This window comes from Rhinoraja longicauda, chromosome 2 (assembly GCF_053455715.1).
Source record: "Rhinoraja longicauda isolate Sanriku21f chromosome 2, sRhiLon1.1, whole genome shotgun sequence".
Taxonomy (NCBI): domain Eukaryota; kingdom Metazoa; phylum Chordata; class Chondrichthyes; order Rajiformes; family Arhynchobatidae; genus Rhinoraja; species Rhinoraja longicauda.
Genome location: NC_135954.1, coordinates 827722 through 848936, shown reverse-complemented (window position 1 = coordinate 848936; position 21215 = coordinate 827722). Strand labels below are relative to the sequence as shown.

Sequence of the window (21215 nt, the reverse complement as noted above, 5' to 3'; positions counted from 1 at the left end):
TTGAAGCTTTTAGTTTTAGATACAGCACGGAAACAGACCCTTTGGCCCACTGAGTCCGATCCCCACACACCAACACACACACGAGGGACAATTTCTCAGTCTGAAGTAGGGTCTCGACCTGAAACGTCACCCATTCCTTCTCTTCAGAGATGCTGCCTGTCCCGCTGAGTTACATATACACCAAGCCAATTAACCTACAAACCTGTACGTCTTTGGAGTGTGGGAAGTAACCGGAGCGCCCGGAGAAAACCCACGCAGGTCACGGGGGGAACGTACAAACTCCGTTCAGACAGCACTCGTAGTTGGGATGGAACCCGGGTCTCTGGCGCTGTGAGGCAGCAGCTCTACCCGCTGTGCCACCGTGCCGCCCTTTTGTTTCCCTCTGCGCTGTATCCATTTGACCGGTTGCTTTGCAGGAGCAGCCAGTAATCACAGTTGCGTGGAACAGTAATTAGAATCTGGGTCATGTTGCAGTTGTACAAGACATTGCTGAGGCCACATGAGTATTGTGTTCATTTTAGGCCACCATGTTATAGGAAACATGACGTCAAGCTGGAAAGGGTACAGAGAAGATTCACGAGGATGTTGCCAGGACTCTAGGGCCTGAGCTATTGGGAGAGGTTGAGCAGGCTGGGTCTCTAATCCTTGGAGCGCAGGAGGCTGAGGGGTGATCTTATAGAGGTGTGTAAAATCAGCAGAGGAATAGATCAGGTAGATGCCCATTCTTTGACCCAGACAAACGGAATCAAGAACCAGAGGACTTCTGTTTAAGGTGAGAATGGAACTATTTAATAGAAATGAGGGGTGACTTTTTCACATAGAGGGTGGTTCATAAGTTCATTAGTCATAGGTGCAGAATTAGGCCATTCGGCCCATCAAGTGTTCTCCGCCATTTAATCATGGCTGATCTATCTCTCCCTCCTAACCCCATTCTCCTGCCTTCTCCCCATAACCTCTGACACCCCTACTAATCAAGAACCTGTCAATCTCAAAAATATCCACTGACTTGGCCTCCACATCCTTCTGTGGCAATGAATTCCATAGATTCACCACCCTTTGACTAAAGAAATTGCTCCTCATCGCCTTTCTAAAAGTTGGGTATATGGAACGAGCTGCCATTAGAGATAGTTGAGCAAGGTACAATAACAGCATTTATAAGACATTGAGATAGGTAAGTGGATCGGAGAGGTTTAGAGGGAGATGGGCCAAACACAGGCAGGTGGGACAAGTGTAGATGGGGCATGTTGGTTGGCAAGGTTGAGTTGGACTGAAGGGCCTGTTTTCATGCTGTGTAACTCTGTGACTCTAACAGTCATGTCCTTAGACTTTAGAGATGGCCCTTCAGCCCACCACATCGACCAGCGATCCCCGCACACTTGGGTGCCAACTATCTCACTCCCAAATAAGGCACAAGGTGACGTCACCGCCCCGCGGCCCCACCCAGCCAGCGGACAGGTGCTCTGCTCCACTAATGGCGGCCGCCCGGGCCGGAAGGCGGGTTGCTATGCAACCTCCGTTAGGCGGCGCCTGGGCCTCCGGACCTACACTGTCCCGACCTACACTGGCACCCGGGCTACAGTGTCCGGGCTCCCAGTGTCCCGGGCTACAGTGCCCGGCCCTACAGCGCCCCGCGGGCCTAATACGGGACAAGGGCGGTCCCACACGGGACAAACTAATTTAGCCCAAAATACGGGATGTCCCGGCTAATACGGGACAGTTGGCAACCCTACAGCACACTAGCATTATCCTACACACTTTACAATTTTACCAAAGCCAATGAACCTACAAACCTGCACGTCTTTGGGATGTTGGAGGAAACCAGAGCATCCGGAGAAAACCCACGCAGGTCACGGGATGAACGCACAAACTCCGCACCCATAGTCGGGATGGAACCCGGGTCTCCGGCACTGTGAGGCAGCAACTCTACCGCTGTGCCACCATGTCATTAAATGTGTGTGTAGGGTGGAGTTAATGTGTGGGGATCGGTGGGCCAAAGGGCTTGTTTCCGCGCTGTATTTCTGAACCAAACTAAACTGTTAATTGCAGTATATAAATGCTGATCTCTCCCACCCTGTTTAGTGTTAGAGGGGAGAGGCCCAGCTCTGAATGTTTCTCACAATGAACAGAGGACGTGCCGTGCATACACTTCCATGCCAGCTTATTCATTACAGGACCCAACACCACATCGCAAACGTGACTTTGTTATTTTGAACATCAATGGTATTGAAGGGACGATATAAATGGATCATCTGCAACTTTCCACAAGTGGCCACAATGTCACACTGACCTGTGCTGCCTATTTGTAGGTCAATCGGCTCTCTGTGAATTACTCCAGTGTGCAGGGAGTGGATGAGAAAGTGCGAGAACATAGAACTAGTTTCCCTCTCCCGACTCTCAGCCTGAATAAGGATCTTGGCCTGTAACGTCACCTATCCATGTTCTCCACAGATGCTGCCTGACCCGCTGAGTTACTCCAGCACTCTGTGAAACGTCACCTATCCATGTTCTCCACAGATGCTGCCTGACCCGCTGAGTTACTCCAGCACTCTGTGAAACGTCACCTATCCATGTTCTCCACAGATGCTGCCTGACCCGCTGAGTTACTCCAGCACTCTGTGAAATGTCACCTATCCATGTTCTCCACAGATGCTGCCTGACCCGCTGAGTTACTCCAGCATTTTGTCTATAAACTAGCATCTGCAGTTCCTTCCTGCACATAGAACTAGTGTGAACAGGTGATTGATGCCGGCACGGTGGCGTCTAATCTAAACGGTGGGGCACGGTGTAGCAGTGGTAGACCTGCTGCCTCACAGTGGCAGAGACCCAGGTTTGATCCAGACTGTGGGTGCTGTCTGTAAGGAGTTTATATGTTCTCCCCGTGATCTGCGTGGGTTTTCTCCAGGTGCTGCGGTTTCCTCCCACACTTCAAAATGTACAGGTTTGTAGATTAATTGGCTTTGGAAAAATAATTAAATTGTTGCTTGTGTGTTGGATAGTGTTATTGTGTGGGGTGATGGCTGGTCGGCATGGACTCAGTGGGACAAAGTGCCTGTTACCGTGCTGTATGTCCAAAGTCTGAAGTCTGATAATGGAGCTAAGTTGTTTAGTTGATTCAATGCCAAAATACAGCGTGGAAACTGGCCCATCGGCCCATGCCTACCAGTGATCACCCCGTACGTGGAAACTGGCCCATCGGCCCATGCCTACCAGTGATCACCCCGTACGTGGAAACTGGCCCATCGGCCCATGCCTACCAGTGATCACCCCGTACGCAAGAACTATCCCACACGCCAGGGACAATGTAATTTTACACAAGCCAATTAACCTACAAACCTGCACGTCTTTGGAGTGTGGGAGGAAACCGAAGCACCCGGAGAAAACCCACGCAGGTCACGGGGAGAACGTACAAACTCCATACAGACAGCGCCCGTAGTCAGGATCGAACCCGGATCCCTAGCGCTGTAAGGCAGCAACTCTACTGTGTTTAGTCTAAAGGTACAGGCCCTTTGGCCCACCAAGGCCACACTGATCATCGATCTGAACTGAACAGAAGGGTTTGATCCTGTGCTATACTGTTCTATGTTGTATGTATAAACTAGGGGTGCCAAATTTCTAACTACCAAATAAGGGACAAGGTGACGTCACCGCCCCACGACCCACGTGACCTCAGCCAACCAGCAGCCACGTGCTCCCGCACCACCAATGGCGGCCGCCCGGGCTAGGAGGCATTTGATACGCAACCTCCGTTAGGTGGCGCCCGGGCCTCCTGGCCTACACTGTCTGGACTGACACTGTCCGGGCCTGCGGCGACCGGGCCTGCAGCGACCGGGGCCTGCAGCGACCGGGGCCTGCAGCGACCGGGGCCTGCAGCGACCGGGGCCTGCAGCGACCGGGGCCTGCAGCGACCGGGGCCTGCAGCGACCGGGGCCTGCAGCGACCGGGGCCTGCAGCGACCGGGGCCTGCAGCGACCGGGGCCTGCAGCGACCGGGGCCTGCAGCGACCGGGGCCTGCAGCGACCGGGGCCTGCAGCGCGGCGCCCCCCCTCCCCCCCCCAGGCCTAATACGGAAAAGGGCGGTCCCATATGGGACAAACCAATTTAGCCCAATATACCGGATGTCCCGGCTAATACAGGACAGTTGGCAACCCTAGTTTAAACACAGGGAGATTAATACACTGGCCACAAGATGGTGCTGGAAGTGCAGATGTTCACGTGGGTTTGAAGCTGCTGAGGATATGTGATTAGCTTTAGTCCATGGAACATTCAGGAAAATGAGTGTTTGAAGAATGGGGGGGGTGGATGTGGAGAGGATGTTTCCACTAGTGGGAGAGTCTAGGACCAGAGGGCACAGCCTCAGAATTAAAGGACGTTCCTTTCGGAAGGAGATGAGGAGGAATTTCTTCAGTCAGAGGGTGGTGAATCTGTGGAATTCATTGCCACAGAAGGCTGTGGGTAGGGTTGCCAACTGTCCCGTATTAGCCGGGACATCCCGTATTTTGGACTAAATTGGTTTGTCCCGTACGGGACCGCCCTTGTCCTGTATTAGGCCCAGGAGCCGCAGTAGGCCCGGACAGTGTGGACTAACGGAGTGTGTTCGGGGAGCGAGGCCGAATGTGTTCGCCTAACGGAGGTTGCGTAGCAACCCGCCTCCCGGCCCGGGCAGCTGCCATTGGTGGATCGGGAGCATGTGGCCGCTGGCTGGGTGAGGTCACGTGGGGCGTGGGGCGGTGACGTCACCTTGTCCCATATTTGGGAGTGAGATAGTTGACAACCCTAGCTGTGGAGGCCAAATCAGTGGATTTTTTAAGGTGGAGATAGATTGTTGATTAGTGCGGGTGTCTGGGGTTATGGGGAGAAGGCAGGAGAATGGGGTTAGGATGGAGAGATATGTCTTAATTGTCGTTGTGATGTGGTGTTTTTGTGTTTGTGTACTATGTGTGTATGTGGGGGGGGGGGGGAGGGGGAAACTAACACTGTAAATATGTGTCCCTTCAGAACGGAGACCCGACCTTTGTTTTCTGGGCCGTGTCTCCGTTCCTGCTGCGGCCTACCATCGGCCCAACTCCTGGAGCTGTCGGCCTCCAGGGCTCTGGTTCGCAGAGCCCGCGGATCGGACTTACCACCACCGGAGCCAGCCGTCTTCGGAGGCTGCGGGTGCGGCTGCGACTCGCCTTAGGCTCGGGCCGCGTGGATGCCGACATCGGGAGCTCCGGCAGCGGCAGCGTGTTCGCCCACCCCGGATCGCGGGGCATGGGGCGCGGACATTTCACCGTCCGGCGCGGCCTAGGATGGCCGCGGGATATTTCTCTGCTGGTCGGGGGCTTCAATGTCGGGAGCCACGACCGCCCCGACGTGCAACAACAGCGGCAGCAGCAGCGTGTTCGCCCGCCCCGGATCGGACTTATCATCGGCGGAGCCGGCCGTCTTCGGAGGCTGCGGGAGCGGCTGCGACGCGACGCGCCTTGGGCTCGGCCCGCTGTGGACCGTCCGGTGCGGCCTGCAACCATAACAACCTGACTGCGGGCGAGGCACAGCGGGAGAAGGGAAAGACATTGTGGCCTTCCATCACAGTGAGGAGAGAGAGGACTGGAGGAGACTCACTGTGATGGATGTTTCTTTGATGGATGTTTCTTTTTTTGTGTGTTTTTGGGGTTGGGTGGTTTGAGTGCCTGTTTGATGCTTTTATTGTTGGACTGTGTTTTTGGGGGTTTTGGGGTGTGTGATTTGAATGCCTATTTAATGCTTTTATTGTTGGACTGTGTTTTGGGGGGTTTTGGGGGTTGGGTAATTTTGGGTGCCTGTTTAGTGCTTTTATTGTTGGACTGTGGGTGATTGAATTAACATTTTGTTCAAGATGGCCGCGCCGTTGTGTTTGGCTGCCTGCCACTGTATGTTTCTTTTTTTTCCTGGTCAGATGTGCAGCACTTTGGTCAACGTGGGTTGTTTTTAAATGTGCTATACAAATAAATTGACTTGACTTGACTTGACTAGATAAGCCATGATTGAATGGCGTAGACATGATGGGCAAATGGCCTAATTCTTCTCCTATCACTTAGGAATTTATGAAAATCTAGTACAGCAAATGCAGTCGTAATCACCCAAACTAGAGGGATGTTTCAGGCTGCTAAACACAACTGCTGGAACAGCTACTCGCTTACCTGCAGAGGCTTTAACATCACCGTCTGCATGTGGAAAACAAAGATCCTCACCCCCTCCCTCCCTCCCCGCTCACAAACACCTCCCCAGACACATGGACAACATCAGCAGCGAGCGATCGCCCCCGGTGACCTTGACTGGTGCCAAGGTTCGCTGGGCCTTCTCAAACACTGCCCTCATTGGCATTCCTCCGCGGCCATGTGGGGTTTTTATAAACCTGCTATTAATAAATCGTTCACACGCTGACAGTCACGAGACTGCAGGCTGCAGTAACTCTGGCACATCACATACTGGTCACAGAGTCATAGAGTGATACAGTGGGGAAACAGGCCTTTCAGCCCAGCCTGCCCACACCGGCCAACATGTCCCATCAACACTAGTCATAGAGGGATACAGCATGGAAACAGGCCCTTCAGCCCACCTGCCCACACCGGCCAACATGTCCCATCAACACTAGTCATAGAGTGATACAGCATGGAAACAGGCCCTTCAGCCCACCTGCCCATACCGACCAACATGTCCCATCAACACTAGTCATAGAGTGATACAGCATGGAAACAGGCCCTTCAGCCCACCTGTCCACACCGACCAACATGTCCCATCCACACTAGTCCCACCTGCCTGCATTTGCCCTTATCCCTCCAAACCTGTCCAACTGTTTCTTAAATGTTGGGATAGTCATAAGGTCATAAGGAATAGGAGTAGAATTAGGCCATTCGGCCCATCAAGTCTACTCCACCATTCAGTCATGGCTGATCTATCTCTCCCTCCTAACCCCATTCTCCAGCCTTCTCACCATAACCCCTGACACCCGTACGAATCAAGACTCTATCTACCTCCGCCTTAAAAATATTAATTGACTTGGCCTCCACATCCTTCTGTGGCAAAGAATTACACAGATTCACCACCCTCTGACTAAAGAAATTTCTCCTTATTTCCTTCCTGAAAGAACATCCTTTAATTCTGAGTCCAGCCTCAACTACCTCCTCTGGCAGCTTGTTCCATACACCCTCAGTGTGAAAACATTGCCACTCAGACTCCTGTTAAATCTTTCCCCTTCACCTTAAACCTGTGTCCTCGGGTTCTCTACTCAGATAGTCTGGGCAAGAGGCTCTGAGCATCTACCCTCGGCTCTGGGTTCTATCTGCTGCTTGGAGACCTGATATATTGTCACGGTGTTTCACGTCGACCAAAGATCAGCCAAGCTTTACTGAGGGAAGAGCTAAAAGGCAGAGAATTCCACAGATTCACAACTCCCTGACTGAAAAAGTTCTTATCGATCTTATTGAAACGTATAAAATTATTAAGGGGTTGGACACGTTAGAGGCAGGAAACATGTTCCCAATGTTGGGGGAGTCCAGAACAAGGGGCCACAGTTTAAGAATAAGGGGTAGGCCATTTAGAACTGAGATGAGGAAAAACCTTTTCAGTCAGAGAGTTTTGAATCTGTGGAATTCTCTGCCTCAGAAGGCAGTGGAGGCCAATTCTCTGAATGCATTCAAGAGAGAGCTAGATAGAGCTCTTAAGGATAGCGGAGTCAGGGGGTATGGGGAGAAGGCAGGAACGGAGTACTGATTGAGAATGATCAGCCATGATCACATTGAATGGCGGTGCTGGCTCGAAGGGCCGAATGGCCTCCTCCTGCACCTATTGCCTATTGTCTATTGTCATAAGATCCCCTCTCAGCCGTCTAAATTCCAGTGTATACAAGCCTAGTCGCTCCAGTCTTTCAACATATGACAGTCCCGCCATTCCGGGAATTAACCTAGTGAACCTACGCTGCACGCCCTCAATAGCAAGAATATCCTTCCTCAAATTTGGAGACCAAAACTTCACACAGTACTCCAGGTGCGGTCTCACTAGGGCCCTGTACAACTGCAGAAGGATCACATTGAATGGCGGTGCTGGCTCGAAGGACCGAATGGCCTACTCCTGCACCTATTGTCTATTGCTAGATACTGTAATAACGGAAAGACTATATATGATTACATAACGGGAATAACGTTTAGTGCAAGATAATGTCCAGTGAAGTCTGAAATGCAACAAACGATGAAACAACAATGACTTTTCCTTGCACTAAAGGTTATTCCCTTTATCCTGTGTCTGCACACTGTGGATGGGTTGATTTTATTCATGTATAGTCTTTTCTTTCACTGAATACCACGCAAACAAAAGTTCTTCACTGCACCTCAGTGAACGTGACAATAACAAACCAAAATGAAGTAAAGAGAGTCTGAAGGTTCTCCCATGAGGTGGATGGGAGGTCAGGACCGCTCTCTAGCTGGTGGGAGGATGGAATACATTCAATTCAGTTTAGTTTATTGTCATGTGTACAGAGAAGGTATCACAAAATGCTGGAGTAACTAGGCAGGTCAGGCAGCATCTCTGGAGAGAAGGAATGGCCTCCTCCAGGGTCATAGTGAGGCCCACCGCAAATTGGAGGAACAGCACCTCATATTTCGCTTGGGCAGCTTGCAGCCCAGTGGCATGAACATTGACTTCTCCAACTTTAGATAGTTCCTCTGTCCCTCTCTTCCCCTCCCCCTTCCCAGATCTCCCACTGTCTTCCTGTCTCCACCTATATCCTTCCTTTGTCCCGCCCCCTGACATCAGTCTGAAGAAGGGTCTCGACCCAAAACGTCACCCATTCCTTCTCTCCAGAGATGCTGCCTGACCCGTTGAGTTACTCCAGCGTCTTGTGATACCTTCGATTTGTACCAGCATCTGTAGTTATGCAGGTACAGAGAAAAGCTTTTGTTGCGTGTCAACCGGTCAGCGGAAAGACTATAAATGATTACAATCGAGCCGTCCACAGTGTACAGATACATGAGAAGGGAATAACGTTTAGTGCAAGGTAAAGCTAGCAAAGTCCGATCAAGGATAGTCCGAGGGTCACCAATGAGGTAGATAGTAGTTCAGCACTGCTCTCTGGTTGTGGTAGGATGGTTCAGTTGCCTGATAACAGCCGGGAAGAAACTGTCCCTGAATCTGGAGGTGTGCGTTTTCACACTTCTGTACCTCTTGCCCAATGGGAGAGGGAAGAAGAGGGAGTGGCCGGGGTGAGACTGGTCCTTGATTATGCTGCTGGCCTTGCCGAGGCAGCGTGAGGTGTGGGACACCTCCCAGTTCAGTTTACCCTGCACCTCAAAACAGTCAAATTGAACAAACTGTAGAGAGTTTGTTATGATAAAAGTTTAGGAAGGAATTGCAGAAGCTGGTCTACACTGAAGATAGACACAAAATACTGGAGTAACACAGTGGGTCAGGCAGCATCTCTGGAGAGAAGGAATGGGTGACATTTCTGTCCGAAATGTCACCCATTCCTTCTGTCCAGAGATGCTGCCTGACCCGCTGAGTTACTCCAGCACTCTGTGAAACGTCACCTATCCATGTTCTCCAGAGATGCTGCCTGACCCGCTGAGTTACTCCAGCACTCTGTGAAACGTCACCTATCCATGTTCTCCACAGATGCTGCCTGACCCGCTGAGTTACTCCAGCACTCTGTGACTATGTTATGATAATAGTAATCTGCGATGGAGGAACAGGTTTGAGAGCCCAGGGTTCTGAGAAACACTGGGTTAGTCATAAGGTGCTTAAAGTTAATTCCTTCTGAAGGATAATGTAATAAATAGCATTACAATGAACCTGCATTAGCAGTGTTATAATCATATTAAGTTTATGGAGAGTTTATAGTTGGCAGGGGACTAATCCCTCTCACGCACATTAACACCTTGGGTTGCATGTCCAAGTTTGCGGATGACACAAAGCTGGGTGGCAGTGGGAGCAGCGAGGACGATGCTATGAGGCTGTAGAGTAGGGTTGCCAACTTCCTCACTCCCAAATAATGGACAAAAGGTGACGTCACCGCCCCGCGCCCCACGTGACCTCACCCAGCCAGTGGCCACGTGCTCCCGCTCCACCAATGTTGGCCGCCCGGGCCGGGAGGTGGGTTTCTACGCAACCTCCGTTTGGCAAAAACACTCGGCCCCGCTCCCCGAACACACTCCGTTAGCGTACACTGTCTGGGCCTACAGCGGCCCCCGGGCCTACAGCGTCCAGGCCTACCGTGCCCTCCGGGCCTAACACGGGACAAGGGCGGTCCCGTACAGGATTTAGCCCAAAATATAGGATGTCCCGGCTAATACGGGACAGTTGGCAACCCTACTGCAGAGTGACTTGGATAGGTTGGGTGAGTGGGCAGAACCATGGCAGGTGCAGTATAATGTGGGTAAATGTGAGGTTATCCACTTTGGTGATAAGAACCAGGCGACAGGTTATTATCTGAATGGTGTAAGAAGGAACTGCAGATGCTGGTTTACACCGAATGTAGACACAAAAAGCTGGAGTAACAGTGGGACAGGCAGCATCTCTGGAGAGAAGGATGGTGTCAGATTAGGAAAAGGGGAGGTGCAACGAGACCTGGGTGTGCTTGTACATCAGTCACTGAAAGTAAGCATGCAGGTACAGCAGGCATGAAGAAAACAAATGTCATGTTAGCTTTCATAGTGAGAGGATTTGAGTTTAGGAGCAAGGAGGTCCCAGTGCAGTTGTACAGGACCTTGGTGAGACCACACCAGGAGTACTGTGTGCAGTTTTGGTCCCCTAATTTGAGGAAGGGCATTCTTGTTATTGAGGGAGTGCAGCATAGGTTCACCAGGTTAATTCCCGGGATGGTGGGACTAACTTATAATGAAAGAATGGAGCGACTGGGCTTATATTCACTGGAATTTAGGATGAGATGGGAGCTTATAGAAACATATAAATTTCTTAAGGGATTGGACAGGCTAGATGCAGGAAAAATGTTTGCCGATGTTGGAGGTGTCCAGAACCAGGGGTCACACTTTACCAATAAGGGGTAGGCCATTTAGGACTGAGATGAGGGAAAACGTTTGAACCATCCTCCCACAACCAGAGAGCAGTGCTGAACCACTATCTACCTCATTGGTGACCCTCAGACTATCCTTGTTCGGACTTTACTGGCTTTACCTTGCACTAAAAGTTATTCCCTTACACCGTACACTGGGTCCCGTACACAGTGACTGCCTTGATTGTAATCATAGAAACATAGAGAATAGGTGCAGGAGGAGGCCATTTGGCCCTTCGAGCCAGCACCGCCATTCATTGTGATCATGGCTGATCATCCACAATCAGTAACCCGTGCCTGCCTTCTCTCCATACCCCTTGATTCCACTAGCCCCTAGCGCTCTAACTCTCTTTTAAATTCATCCAGTGAATTGGCCTCCACTGCCTTCTGTGGCAGAGAATTCCACAAATTCACAACTCTCTGGGTGAAAAAGTTTATTCTCACCTCAGTTTTAAATAGCCTCCCCTTTATTCTTAGACTGTGGCCCCTGGTTCTGGACTCACCCAACATTGGGAACATTATTCCTTCATCTAGCTTGTCCAGTCCTTTTATAATTTTATATATTTCTATAAGATCCCCTCTCATCCTTCTAAACTCCAGTGAATACAAGCCCAGTCTTTCCAATCTTTCCCCATATGTCAGTCCTGCCATTACAGGGATTAACCTCGTGAACCTGCGCTGCACACCCTCAATAGCAAGCATGTCCTTCCTCAAATTAGGAGACCAAAACTGCACACAATAATCATGTATTGTCTTTCCGCTGACTGGGTAGCACGCAACAAATGCTTTTCATTATACCTCGGTACATGTGACAATAATAAATGTAAACTTTATTAGCAAAGCCAACATTGGTGTTTTAGGCGTGTGGATATGCAGGGAATGGAGGGTAATGGAAGTGGAGATTGGTTTAACTTTGCATTGTGTTTAGCACGGACATTGCGGGCCGAAGGGCCTGTTCCTGTGCTGTACTATTCTATGAAACGTCCCCACAGTAGTCAGACACCATCCACTCTGCACAACTCAGCCTGACATAGGGCTAGGGTTGCCACCTTCCTCACTCCCAAATAAGAGACAAGGTGACATCACTGCCCCGCGCCCCACGTGACCTCACCCAGCCAGCGGCCACGTACCCCCGCTCCATCATTGCGGCCGCCCGGGCCGGGAGGCGGTTTGCTACGCAACCTCCGTTAGGCGGCGCCCGGGCCTCCACTACGCAACTCGCCTCCTGGCCCGGGCGGCCGCCATTGGTAGAGAGGGAGCACGTGGCCGCTGGCTGGGTGAGGTCACGTGGGACGCGGGGCAGTGATGTCACCTTGTCTCTTATTTGGGAGCGAGGAAGGTGGCAACCATACTAACACGGGACAAGGGCAGTCCCTTACGGGACAAACCAATTTAGCCCAGAATACGGGATGTCCTGGCTAATACGGGACAGTTGGCAACGCTACCGAGGGCCCAGTCAGGAGAACATGTATTGGCTTCCCTTGACCTTGAAATAAGTACTTTCTGGTGGCTGTGGGAATGTAAACATAAGTGGTAGGGGAGCTCATAGTTACTGCAATTATAAACACCAGCTTCTCCCCTTCTGGGGGTGAGGTGTGTGTGATTTTGGAGCAGTTTCAGCATCATTATTATTAACACCTTTACACCCATTCCTTCTAACCAGAGATGCTTCCTGTCCCACTGAGTTACTCCAGCATTCTGGACATCTGGACCTGTCCTGTCCATGTACTTGTCCAAATTTCATTTTAAATGTTGTGACAATGCCAGCCTCAACTACCTCCTCTGGCAGCTCGTTCCATTCACCCACCACCCTGTGTGTGTGAAATCTTATCAAATCTTTCCCCCCTCACCTTACACCCATGTCCTTTGATTCTTCATTCCCCTACTCTGGGTAAAAGACTGTGCATCTATCTACCTGATCTATGTCTGAAATATAATTTATTTATTATATTTCAGACGTACTGTGAGTTGTTTTAAAATAAAATAAAATTTAATTAATTTTATTTAAATTTTAACAAAACACATACATGTTACAGCTCATCGTACCCAATGATACCTACATTATAAATCCGATTATACATGTATTGTTCTGTATTATCTCCCCACCCACAACCCCCCTCCCCCCAGTTAGAAAAAAGAGGAAAAAGGAGAAGAAAGAAAGAAATTTAAAAAAAAGAAAGAAAGAAAGAAACCACTATTTCCCAGAGTCTGAAGATGGGCCTTGACCCAACACGTCACCTATTCCTTTTCTTCAGCGATGTCTTCTGACTGAACGCTGCGTTAATGGGGTGGGCGGGCGGGCGGGCGGGCGGGCGACTCAGACTGATGTCACTGAGTTTGTGGGTCCCAACACTTCGCCCGATTTCCTTGCCCGTCTGGCTAAAAATGAAAACATGTCCGCCTCACAGGATCGCCCCGCTCCCCAGCTTAATTCTGAAGTGCGAATTAACGGCAACATTTTGATTAATTTCGATATTTTAGACAAGAAACAGCGAGCAGGTGTGCGATCGGGTAAGATAACACATTGGGTGCAGCACTGAAACAGGTTGAAATAGAAAACACTGTCCTTAACTTGCATCAAACTTCAACCACAACAAATATTCTAGCATCTGAGATGAACCGTGACTCATTCAGAAATCTCTTGCTGGTTATCGAAATCATACATTTCATGTCCTTCTCCAACCCGCCTCCAAAACAAAGAACAATAAAAAATGCCTATTATTCAGTCACTATCTCGCTCACTCACTGAAGCATAATAAAACCTACAAAATCATCGTAGTTTTGTATAAATTAACCATATCTACACCTAATTAACAGTTTTGAAAGCAGTATTTTCTTACCTCTACAAAGAAAAACTGGAAAATACGGATGAAACGAAGGTTTGTTTACATGCAGCAGATCAGCCGTCGAGAATGTTATACCCCTGCAACCGTGACCTGTGCATGCTCAGTCCGAATACCAAACTCACTTATTCCACAGATTCACCACCCTCTGACTAAAGAAATTCCTCATCTCCTTCCTAAAGGAACGTCCTTTAATTCTGAGGCTGTGACCTCTGGTCCTAGACTCTCCCACTAGTGGAAACATCCTCTCCACATCCACTCTATCCAGGCCTTTCACTATTTGGGAAGTTACAATGAGGTCCCCCCTCATCCTTCTAAACTCCAGTGAGTACAGGCCCAGTGCCGACAAACGCTCATCATATGTTAACCCACTCATTCCTGGGATCGTTCTTGTAAACCTCCTCTGGACCCTCTCCAGAGCCAACACATCCTTCCTCAGATATGGGGCCAAATTTGCTCACTGTGCTCCAAATGTGGCCTGACCAGAGCCTAACAGAGCCTCAGCATTACATCTGTTCTCAGATGTGCCAAAAGCCCTTGATGCCATCAATATATAATCCCATTTAGAACATTTTATTAACTTCAGTTTAAACAAAAAGAGACACTAAAAGCAAATCACCAAGATTACTTGCACTAAAATTCCCATGAGATTTCTCAACTTGCCTGATTAGTTTAGGTTAGAGAGAGCTTAAGAACAGGCCCTTCAGCCCACCGAGTCCATGCTGACCATCGATCACCTGTTCACACTAGTTCTATGTTATCCCACTTTCTCATCCACTCCCTACACACTAGGAACAATTTACAGAGGGACAATTAACCTACAAACCCGCACGTCTTTGGGATGTAGGGGGGAACCGGAGCACCCGGATAAAACCCATGCGGTCACAGAGAAAACGTACAAATTACTTACAGACAGCACCTGTAGTCAGGATTGAACCTGGGTCTCTGGCGCTGTGAGGCAGCAACTCAATTGTTGTGCCACTGTGCCACCCTACACATGCCCATTATACCCATCTGAAATTTGTGGAGGGGTCCTATTGTCCATTCATCATAAACATAGAACATTTTCAATGAATTATTTACGACAATCCTAATCACCATAGACAGTTTTCTCCCCCCATCCAACCCACCTCAAACAGTCTGAAGGACAGTCCCATTGCAAAACGTCACCTATCCATGTTCTCCACAGATGCTGCCTGACCCGCTGAGTTACTCCAGCACTCTGTGAAACATCACCTATCCATGTTCTCCACAGATGCTGCCTGACCCGCTGAGTTACTCCAGCACTCTGTGAAACATCACCTATCCATGTTCTCCACAGATGCTGCCTGACCCGCTGAGTTACTCCAGCACTCTGTGAAACGTCACCTATCCATGTTCTCCACAGATGCTGCCTGACCCGCTGAGTTACTCCAGCACTCTGTGAAACGTCACCTATCCATGTTCTCCACAGATGCTGCCTGACCCGCTGAGTTACTCCAGCACTCTGTGACTACCTTCCTACATCACGGTGTTTGGGAAAGTTGCAGAGACACACAACAATGGGCCATTGCAAGTCTCCGTTGCGATCTGTCCGAGCGGGAGATGTTCCACCACACACAAACTCCTCACCACAGAGCCGGTCATTGGTCACAAACACAACTGAATTCTCAAATGTAATTGAGGCAAGAGTCTTAACAGTTGTAATTAAATAAAACCAAAATTAAATAAAGCTAATTAAAAAATCCTAATTCAATAAAAACAGAAAATTATTCTCCATCCTGAAACCGTTCCAGAGTTTAGTTTAGAGATACAGCGCGGAAACAGGCCCTTCCCCACCGAGTCCACGCCGACCAGCGATCCCCGCACACTAGTTTAGTTTAGAGATACAGCGCGGAAACAGGCCCTTCCCCACCGAGTCCACGCCGACCAGCGATCCCCGCACACTAGTTTAGTTTAGAGATACAGAGCGGAAACAGGCCCTTCCCCACCGAGTCCACGCCGACCAGCGATCCCCGCACACTAGTTTAGTTTAGAGATATAGCGCGGAAACAGGCCCTTCCCCACCGAGTCCACGCCGACCAGCGATCCCCGCACTTTAGCACTATCCTAAACACTAGGGATTACAATTTTTACAGAAGCCAATTAACCTACAAACCTGCACGTCTTTGGAGTGTGGGAGCAAACTGGAGCACCCGGACAAAACTCACAGGATCACGGGGAGAACGTGCAAACTCCGTACAGACAGCGCCCGTAGTCAGGATGGAACCCGGGTCTCTGGCACCATGAGGCAGCAGCTCTACCCGCTGCACCCCCATGCCAGACTTTTTAGAAGTCTGGGAAACTCTACAATTTACTGCCTTGCGGCCTCTGTTATAACTTGTTCCAACGTCTGTGACGTTAACCTAACACTGCGTTATCTGCTCCGTTTGTGTAACTTTGGCAAACAGATTTACTGGAGAAGCTGAGGTCACGACCTTGGTTAGATTTACAGTTCCCCTGACTTTAAATCTCCAGAGAAACTTCACGATAGATTTCAGTTTCCAAAATCACAATATTCCAAATGCGGCCTTCCCACTGCTTTATAGAGCCTCAGCATTACACCCCTGGTTTTGTGTACAAGCCCTCTTGAAATAAATGCTAGCATTGCGTTTGCTTTCTTTATTACCGATTTGACTTGCAAATTAACATTTTGTGAATCCTGTACCAGCACTCCCAAGTCCCTTTGCACCTCCGATTTCTGGATTCTCTCCCCATTTAGAAAATAGTCTCCGCCTTTATTCCCACTACCAAAATGCATGACTCAGACCAGAGGACATAGGTTCAAGGTGAAGGGGAAAAGATTTAATAGGAATCCGAGGGGAGATCTTTTCACACAGAGGGTGGTGGGTGTATGGAACAAGCTGCCACAGGAGGTAGTTGAGGCTGGGACTATCCCATCGTTTAAGAAACAGTTAGACAGGTACATGGATAGGACAGGTTTGGAGGGATATGGACCAAGCGCAGGTAAGTGGGGCTAGCATAGCTGGGACATTGTTGGTCGGTGTGGGCAAGTTGGGCTGAAGGGCCTGTATTCCACACTGTATCACTCTATGACTCCACACTTTGCTACACTCTATTCCATCGGCCACTTCTCTGCCCACTCTCCCAACCTTCCGCAGAGTCCCTGCTTTCCATACACTGCCTGCCTGTCACGGCCCAGAGAGTAACTCAGTGGGTCTGGCAGCATCTATGGAGGGAGACTTGTTCACGCTGGAGTTTTGTGTTCCTGGTTGACTGACCAGGAGATGTCCACACGACATAGACAATAGACAATAGACAATAGGTGCAGGAGTAGGCCATTCAGCCCTTCGAGCCAGCACCGCCATTCAATGCGATCATGGCTGATCACTCTCAATCAGTACCCCGTTCCTGCCTTCTCCCCATACCCCCTCACTCCGCTATCCTTAAGAGCTCTATCCAGCTCTCTCTTGAAAGCATCCAACGAACTGGCCTCCACTGCCTTCTGAGGCAGAGAATTCCACACCTTCACCACTCTCTGTGAAAAAGTTCTTCCTCATCTCCGTTCTAAATGGCCTACCCCTTATTCTTAAACTGTGGCCCCTTGTTCTGGACTCCCCCAACATTGGGAACATGTTTCCTGCCTCTAATGTGTCCAATCCCCTAATTATCTTATATGTTTCAATAAGATCCCCCCTCATCCTTCTAAATTCCAGTGTATACAAGCCCAATCGCTCCAGCCTTTCAACATACGACAGTCCCGCCATTCCGGGAATTAACCTAGTGAACCTACGCTGCATGCCCTCCATAGCAAGAATATCCTTCCTCAAATTTGGAGACCAAAACTGCACACAGTACTCCAGGTGCGGTCTCACCAGGGCCCGGTACAACTGTAGAAGGACCTCTTTGCTCCTATGGAGCAGAATTAGGCCATTCGGCCCATTGAGTCTACTCCACCATTCAATCATGGCTGATCTATCTTTCCCCCTAAACCCCATTCTCCTGCCTTCTTCCCATAACCCCTGGACATAAGGAACAGTTGACCCAGCCAAGGTGGGGGAGGTAGGTGGTGTGGTCACAGATACAATGTCCCACCTGCCTGCGCTTGCACCATATCTCTCTGAACCTTTCCTACCCATGTATCTGTGCAAATGTCGTGTAGATGATGATATCGTCCCTGCCTCAGCTACCTCCTCTGGCAGCTCGTTCCATACACCCACCACCCTATGTATGAAAACGTTGCTCCTCAGGTCCTGAAGATAGACACAATAAACTGGAGTAACAGCGGGACAGGCAGCATCTCTGGAGAGAAGGAATGGGTGACATTTTGGGTTGAGACCCTTCTTCAGACGCATGTCCCCTTTTCCTACTATCCCCTGGTCCAATCCTTCCTGACCCTTGTTCAAGACACCTCACACGCTCTTGGTCTCTTCAATGACGTCCGTTTTCCAGGCCCCCACTCCCTCATCTTTCATGCTTGCCTGGGCCTGTTTCCGTGCTGTGCGACTCTGTGACTGTCAAACAAAATGGAGATGTGTTTCGGAGTGACCAGTCAGCGTTTGAAAGGACAGGACAGAGGAGGTGGGTGTGGGTGGGTGTGTGTGTCTTGACATTCACCCTGCCCAGAGGACAGGGAGACGCTGGGTGTGACGGCTACTACAGCTGCTCTCTCTCCGCTTTGAAGAATCATTCTGCCTGTCCGCTCCACACCTCTACTCAACTCCCACAGTCAATCCACAGTAGGGGGAAGGCAGGGGAAAGAAAAGGGTTAGGAGGGAGAGAGTGTATCAGCCCTGATTTGGGTTGCCAACTTTCTCACTCCCAAATAAGGGACAAAAAGTGACAAAATTCGCTCTGCGTGACCTCACCCAGCCAGTGACCACCTGCTCCCGCTCCACCAATGGTGGCTGCCCAGGCCGGGAGGCGAGTTGCTACGCAAGTTCCGTTAGGCGACGCCCGGGCCTCCGGGTCTACACTGTCCGGGCCTAGAGCGGCCACCGGGCCTACAGTGTCCGGGCCTAGAGCGGCCACCGGGCCTACAGTGTCCGGGCCTAAAACGGGACAAGGGCGGTCCCGTATGGGACAAACCAATTTAGCCCAATGTATGGGATGATTCAATGGTGGAGTAGACTTGATGGGCCGAATGGCCACATTCTACTCTTATTCATGACTGTAGGATCAGACCTGTCTTCCCCAGGGTGAACAGAGTGATACAGCGTGGAAACAGGCCCTTCGGACAGACTTGCCCACACCGATCAACATGTCCCATCTACATTAGTCCCACCTGCCTGCATTTGGCCCATATCCCTCTAAACCTGTCCTATCTATGTACCTGTCCAAATGTCCAACTACCTCCTCTAGCAGCTCATTCCATACACCCACCTCCCTCTGTGTGTAAAGGTTGCACCTCAGATTCCCATTAAATATTTCCCCCTCACCTTCAACCCATGTCCTGTGGTCCTCGATTCCCCTACTCTGGGCAAGAGACTCTATGCATTCACCCGATCTATTCCTCTCATGATTTTGTACACCTCTATAAAATCACCCCTCATCCTTCTGCGCTCCATGGAATAGAGTCCCAGCCTGCTCAACCTCTCCCTATAGTTCAGACCCTCGAGTCCTGGCAACATCCTCGTTCCATACACCCAGATTTACATCCTTGTAAATCTTCTCTGCACTCTATCCAGCTTGACAACATCCTTGCAACAGGGTGACCAAAATTAAAATGAGTACTCCATATGCTCCGGCACTTTGTGTCCGTTTTTAGAATTTAAAGACATCAATGATTGCAAACAGTGAGGAAAATTTAATCATCACATTTGGGGAATAAAGTTAAAAAATAATTAAATATTGAGCGTGAAAAATTGTTTTGCAAATTACCATAAGTTTTTAGTCACTTTCTGGAAGTTTCTTCCCGAGAGAGAAATGATGGAGACATCATTTCACACAAACCTTTTTTTAAGTTTAGTTTATATACAGCGCAGAAACAGGCCCTTCGGCCCACCGAGTCCGCACTGAACAGCGATCCCCGCACACTAACACTATCCTACACACACACGAGGGACCATCTACATTTATACACTTTATACCAAGCCCATTACCCTACAAACCTGCACATCTTTGGAGTGTGGGATGAAACCAGAGCACCCGGAGAAAACCCACACAGGTTATGGGGAGAACGTACAAACTCCGTACAGACAGCACCCGTAGTCAGGATGGAACCCGGGTCTCTAGTGCTGTGAGGCAGCAGCTCTACCCGCTGTGCCACCGTGCCACCCACTTCCGTTCCAAACGGCTGCAGACAGTCAGTGTTTGGGCTGAACATACAGCTGTATTGTGGCATAAACAATACATCCACTGTACTGGGCACAGTTGATCAACCTACAAGTGTCAGGGGTTACGGGGAGAAGGCAGGAGAATGGGGTTAGGAGGGAGAGATAGATCGATCAGCCATGAATGGCAGAGTAGACTCGATGGGCTGAATGGCTTAATTCTACTCCTATCACTGATGATATTCTGACCTGACCTGCAGGTTAGCTCTTGCCCAGAACACAAATGGGTCAAATGATTAAAGACTCAGTCGCCCTTCCGCCCACCTTGTCCATATTGCCATACTGGGCTAGTCCTATTTGCCTCCATTTGGCCCATGTCCCTCTAAACCCTTTGTATATCTGTCCAACAGTCTTTTAAAAGTCGTAATTGTACACACTTCCATAATTTCCTTTCAACTTTTGAGATACAGCATGGAAACAGACCTTTGGCCTACCTGCGATCCCCGTACACTAGTTTAGTTTAGAGATACAGTGCAGAAACAGGCCCTTCCCCACCGAGTCCGCGATCACCCCGCACACTAACACTATCCTACACACCCCAGGGACAATTTACAATTTTACTGGAGCCAATTAACCTACAAACCTGCATGTCTTTGGAGTGTGGGAGGAAACCGGAGCGCCTGGAAAAAACCCACGCAGGTCACGGGGAGAACGTACAAACTCCGTTGTCAGGATGGAACCCGGGTCTCTGGCGCTGTGAGGCAGCTACTCTATCACATGGGTTTCCTCCAATATTCTCCCACATTCCAAAGATGCACAGGTTTGTTGGTTAACTCCACCTCATTGGTGACCCTCGCACTATCCTTGATCAGACTTTGCTGGCTTTACCTTGCACTAAACTTCATTTCCTTATCTGTAAATGGATCGATTGTAATCATGTAATGTGTTTCTGCTGACTGCTTTTCACTGTGTCTCGGTACACATGACAATAAACTAAAGTAAAACTAACTAAACTAATTGGCTTATGTAAATTGTCCCTCGTTTGTGGGATAGGACTGATGAAATGGGAGATCGCTGGTCACCATGGACTCAGTGGGCCAA

At 49.7% G+C, this 21215-nt stretch overlaps 1 protein-coding gene across 1 annotated transcript in view; it reads right to left on the bottom strand.

The window, feature by feature from the left end:
• LOC144610980 (uncharacterized) overlaps positions 1–21215 on the bottom strand; it is a 142008-nt gene that overhangs the window by 91302 nt on the left and 29491 nt on the right. The window contains exons 3-4 of the mRNA XM_078430044.1: positions 6233–6376; positions 3791–3976 (exon numbers count right to left, since the gene is read on the bottom strand). Coding sequence (XP_078286170.1) covers positions 3791–3976; positions 6233–6376 — 330 coding nt within the window. The remainder of the gene's footprint in view (positions 1–3790; positions 3977–6232; positions 6377–21215) is intronic.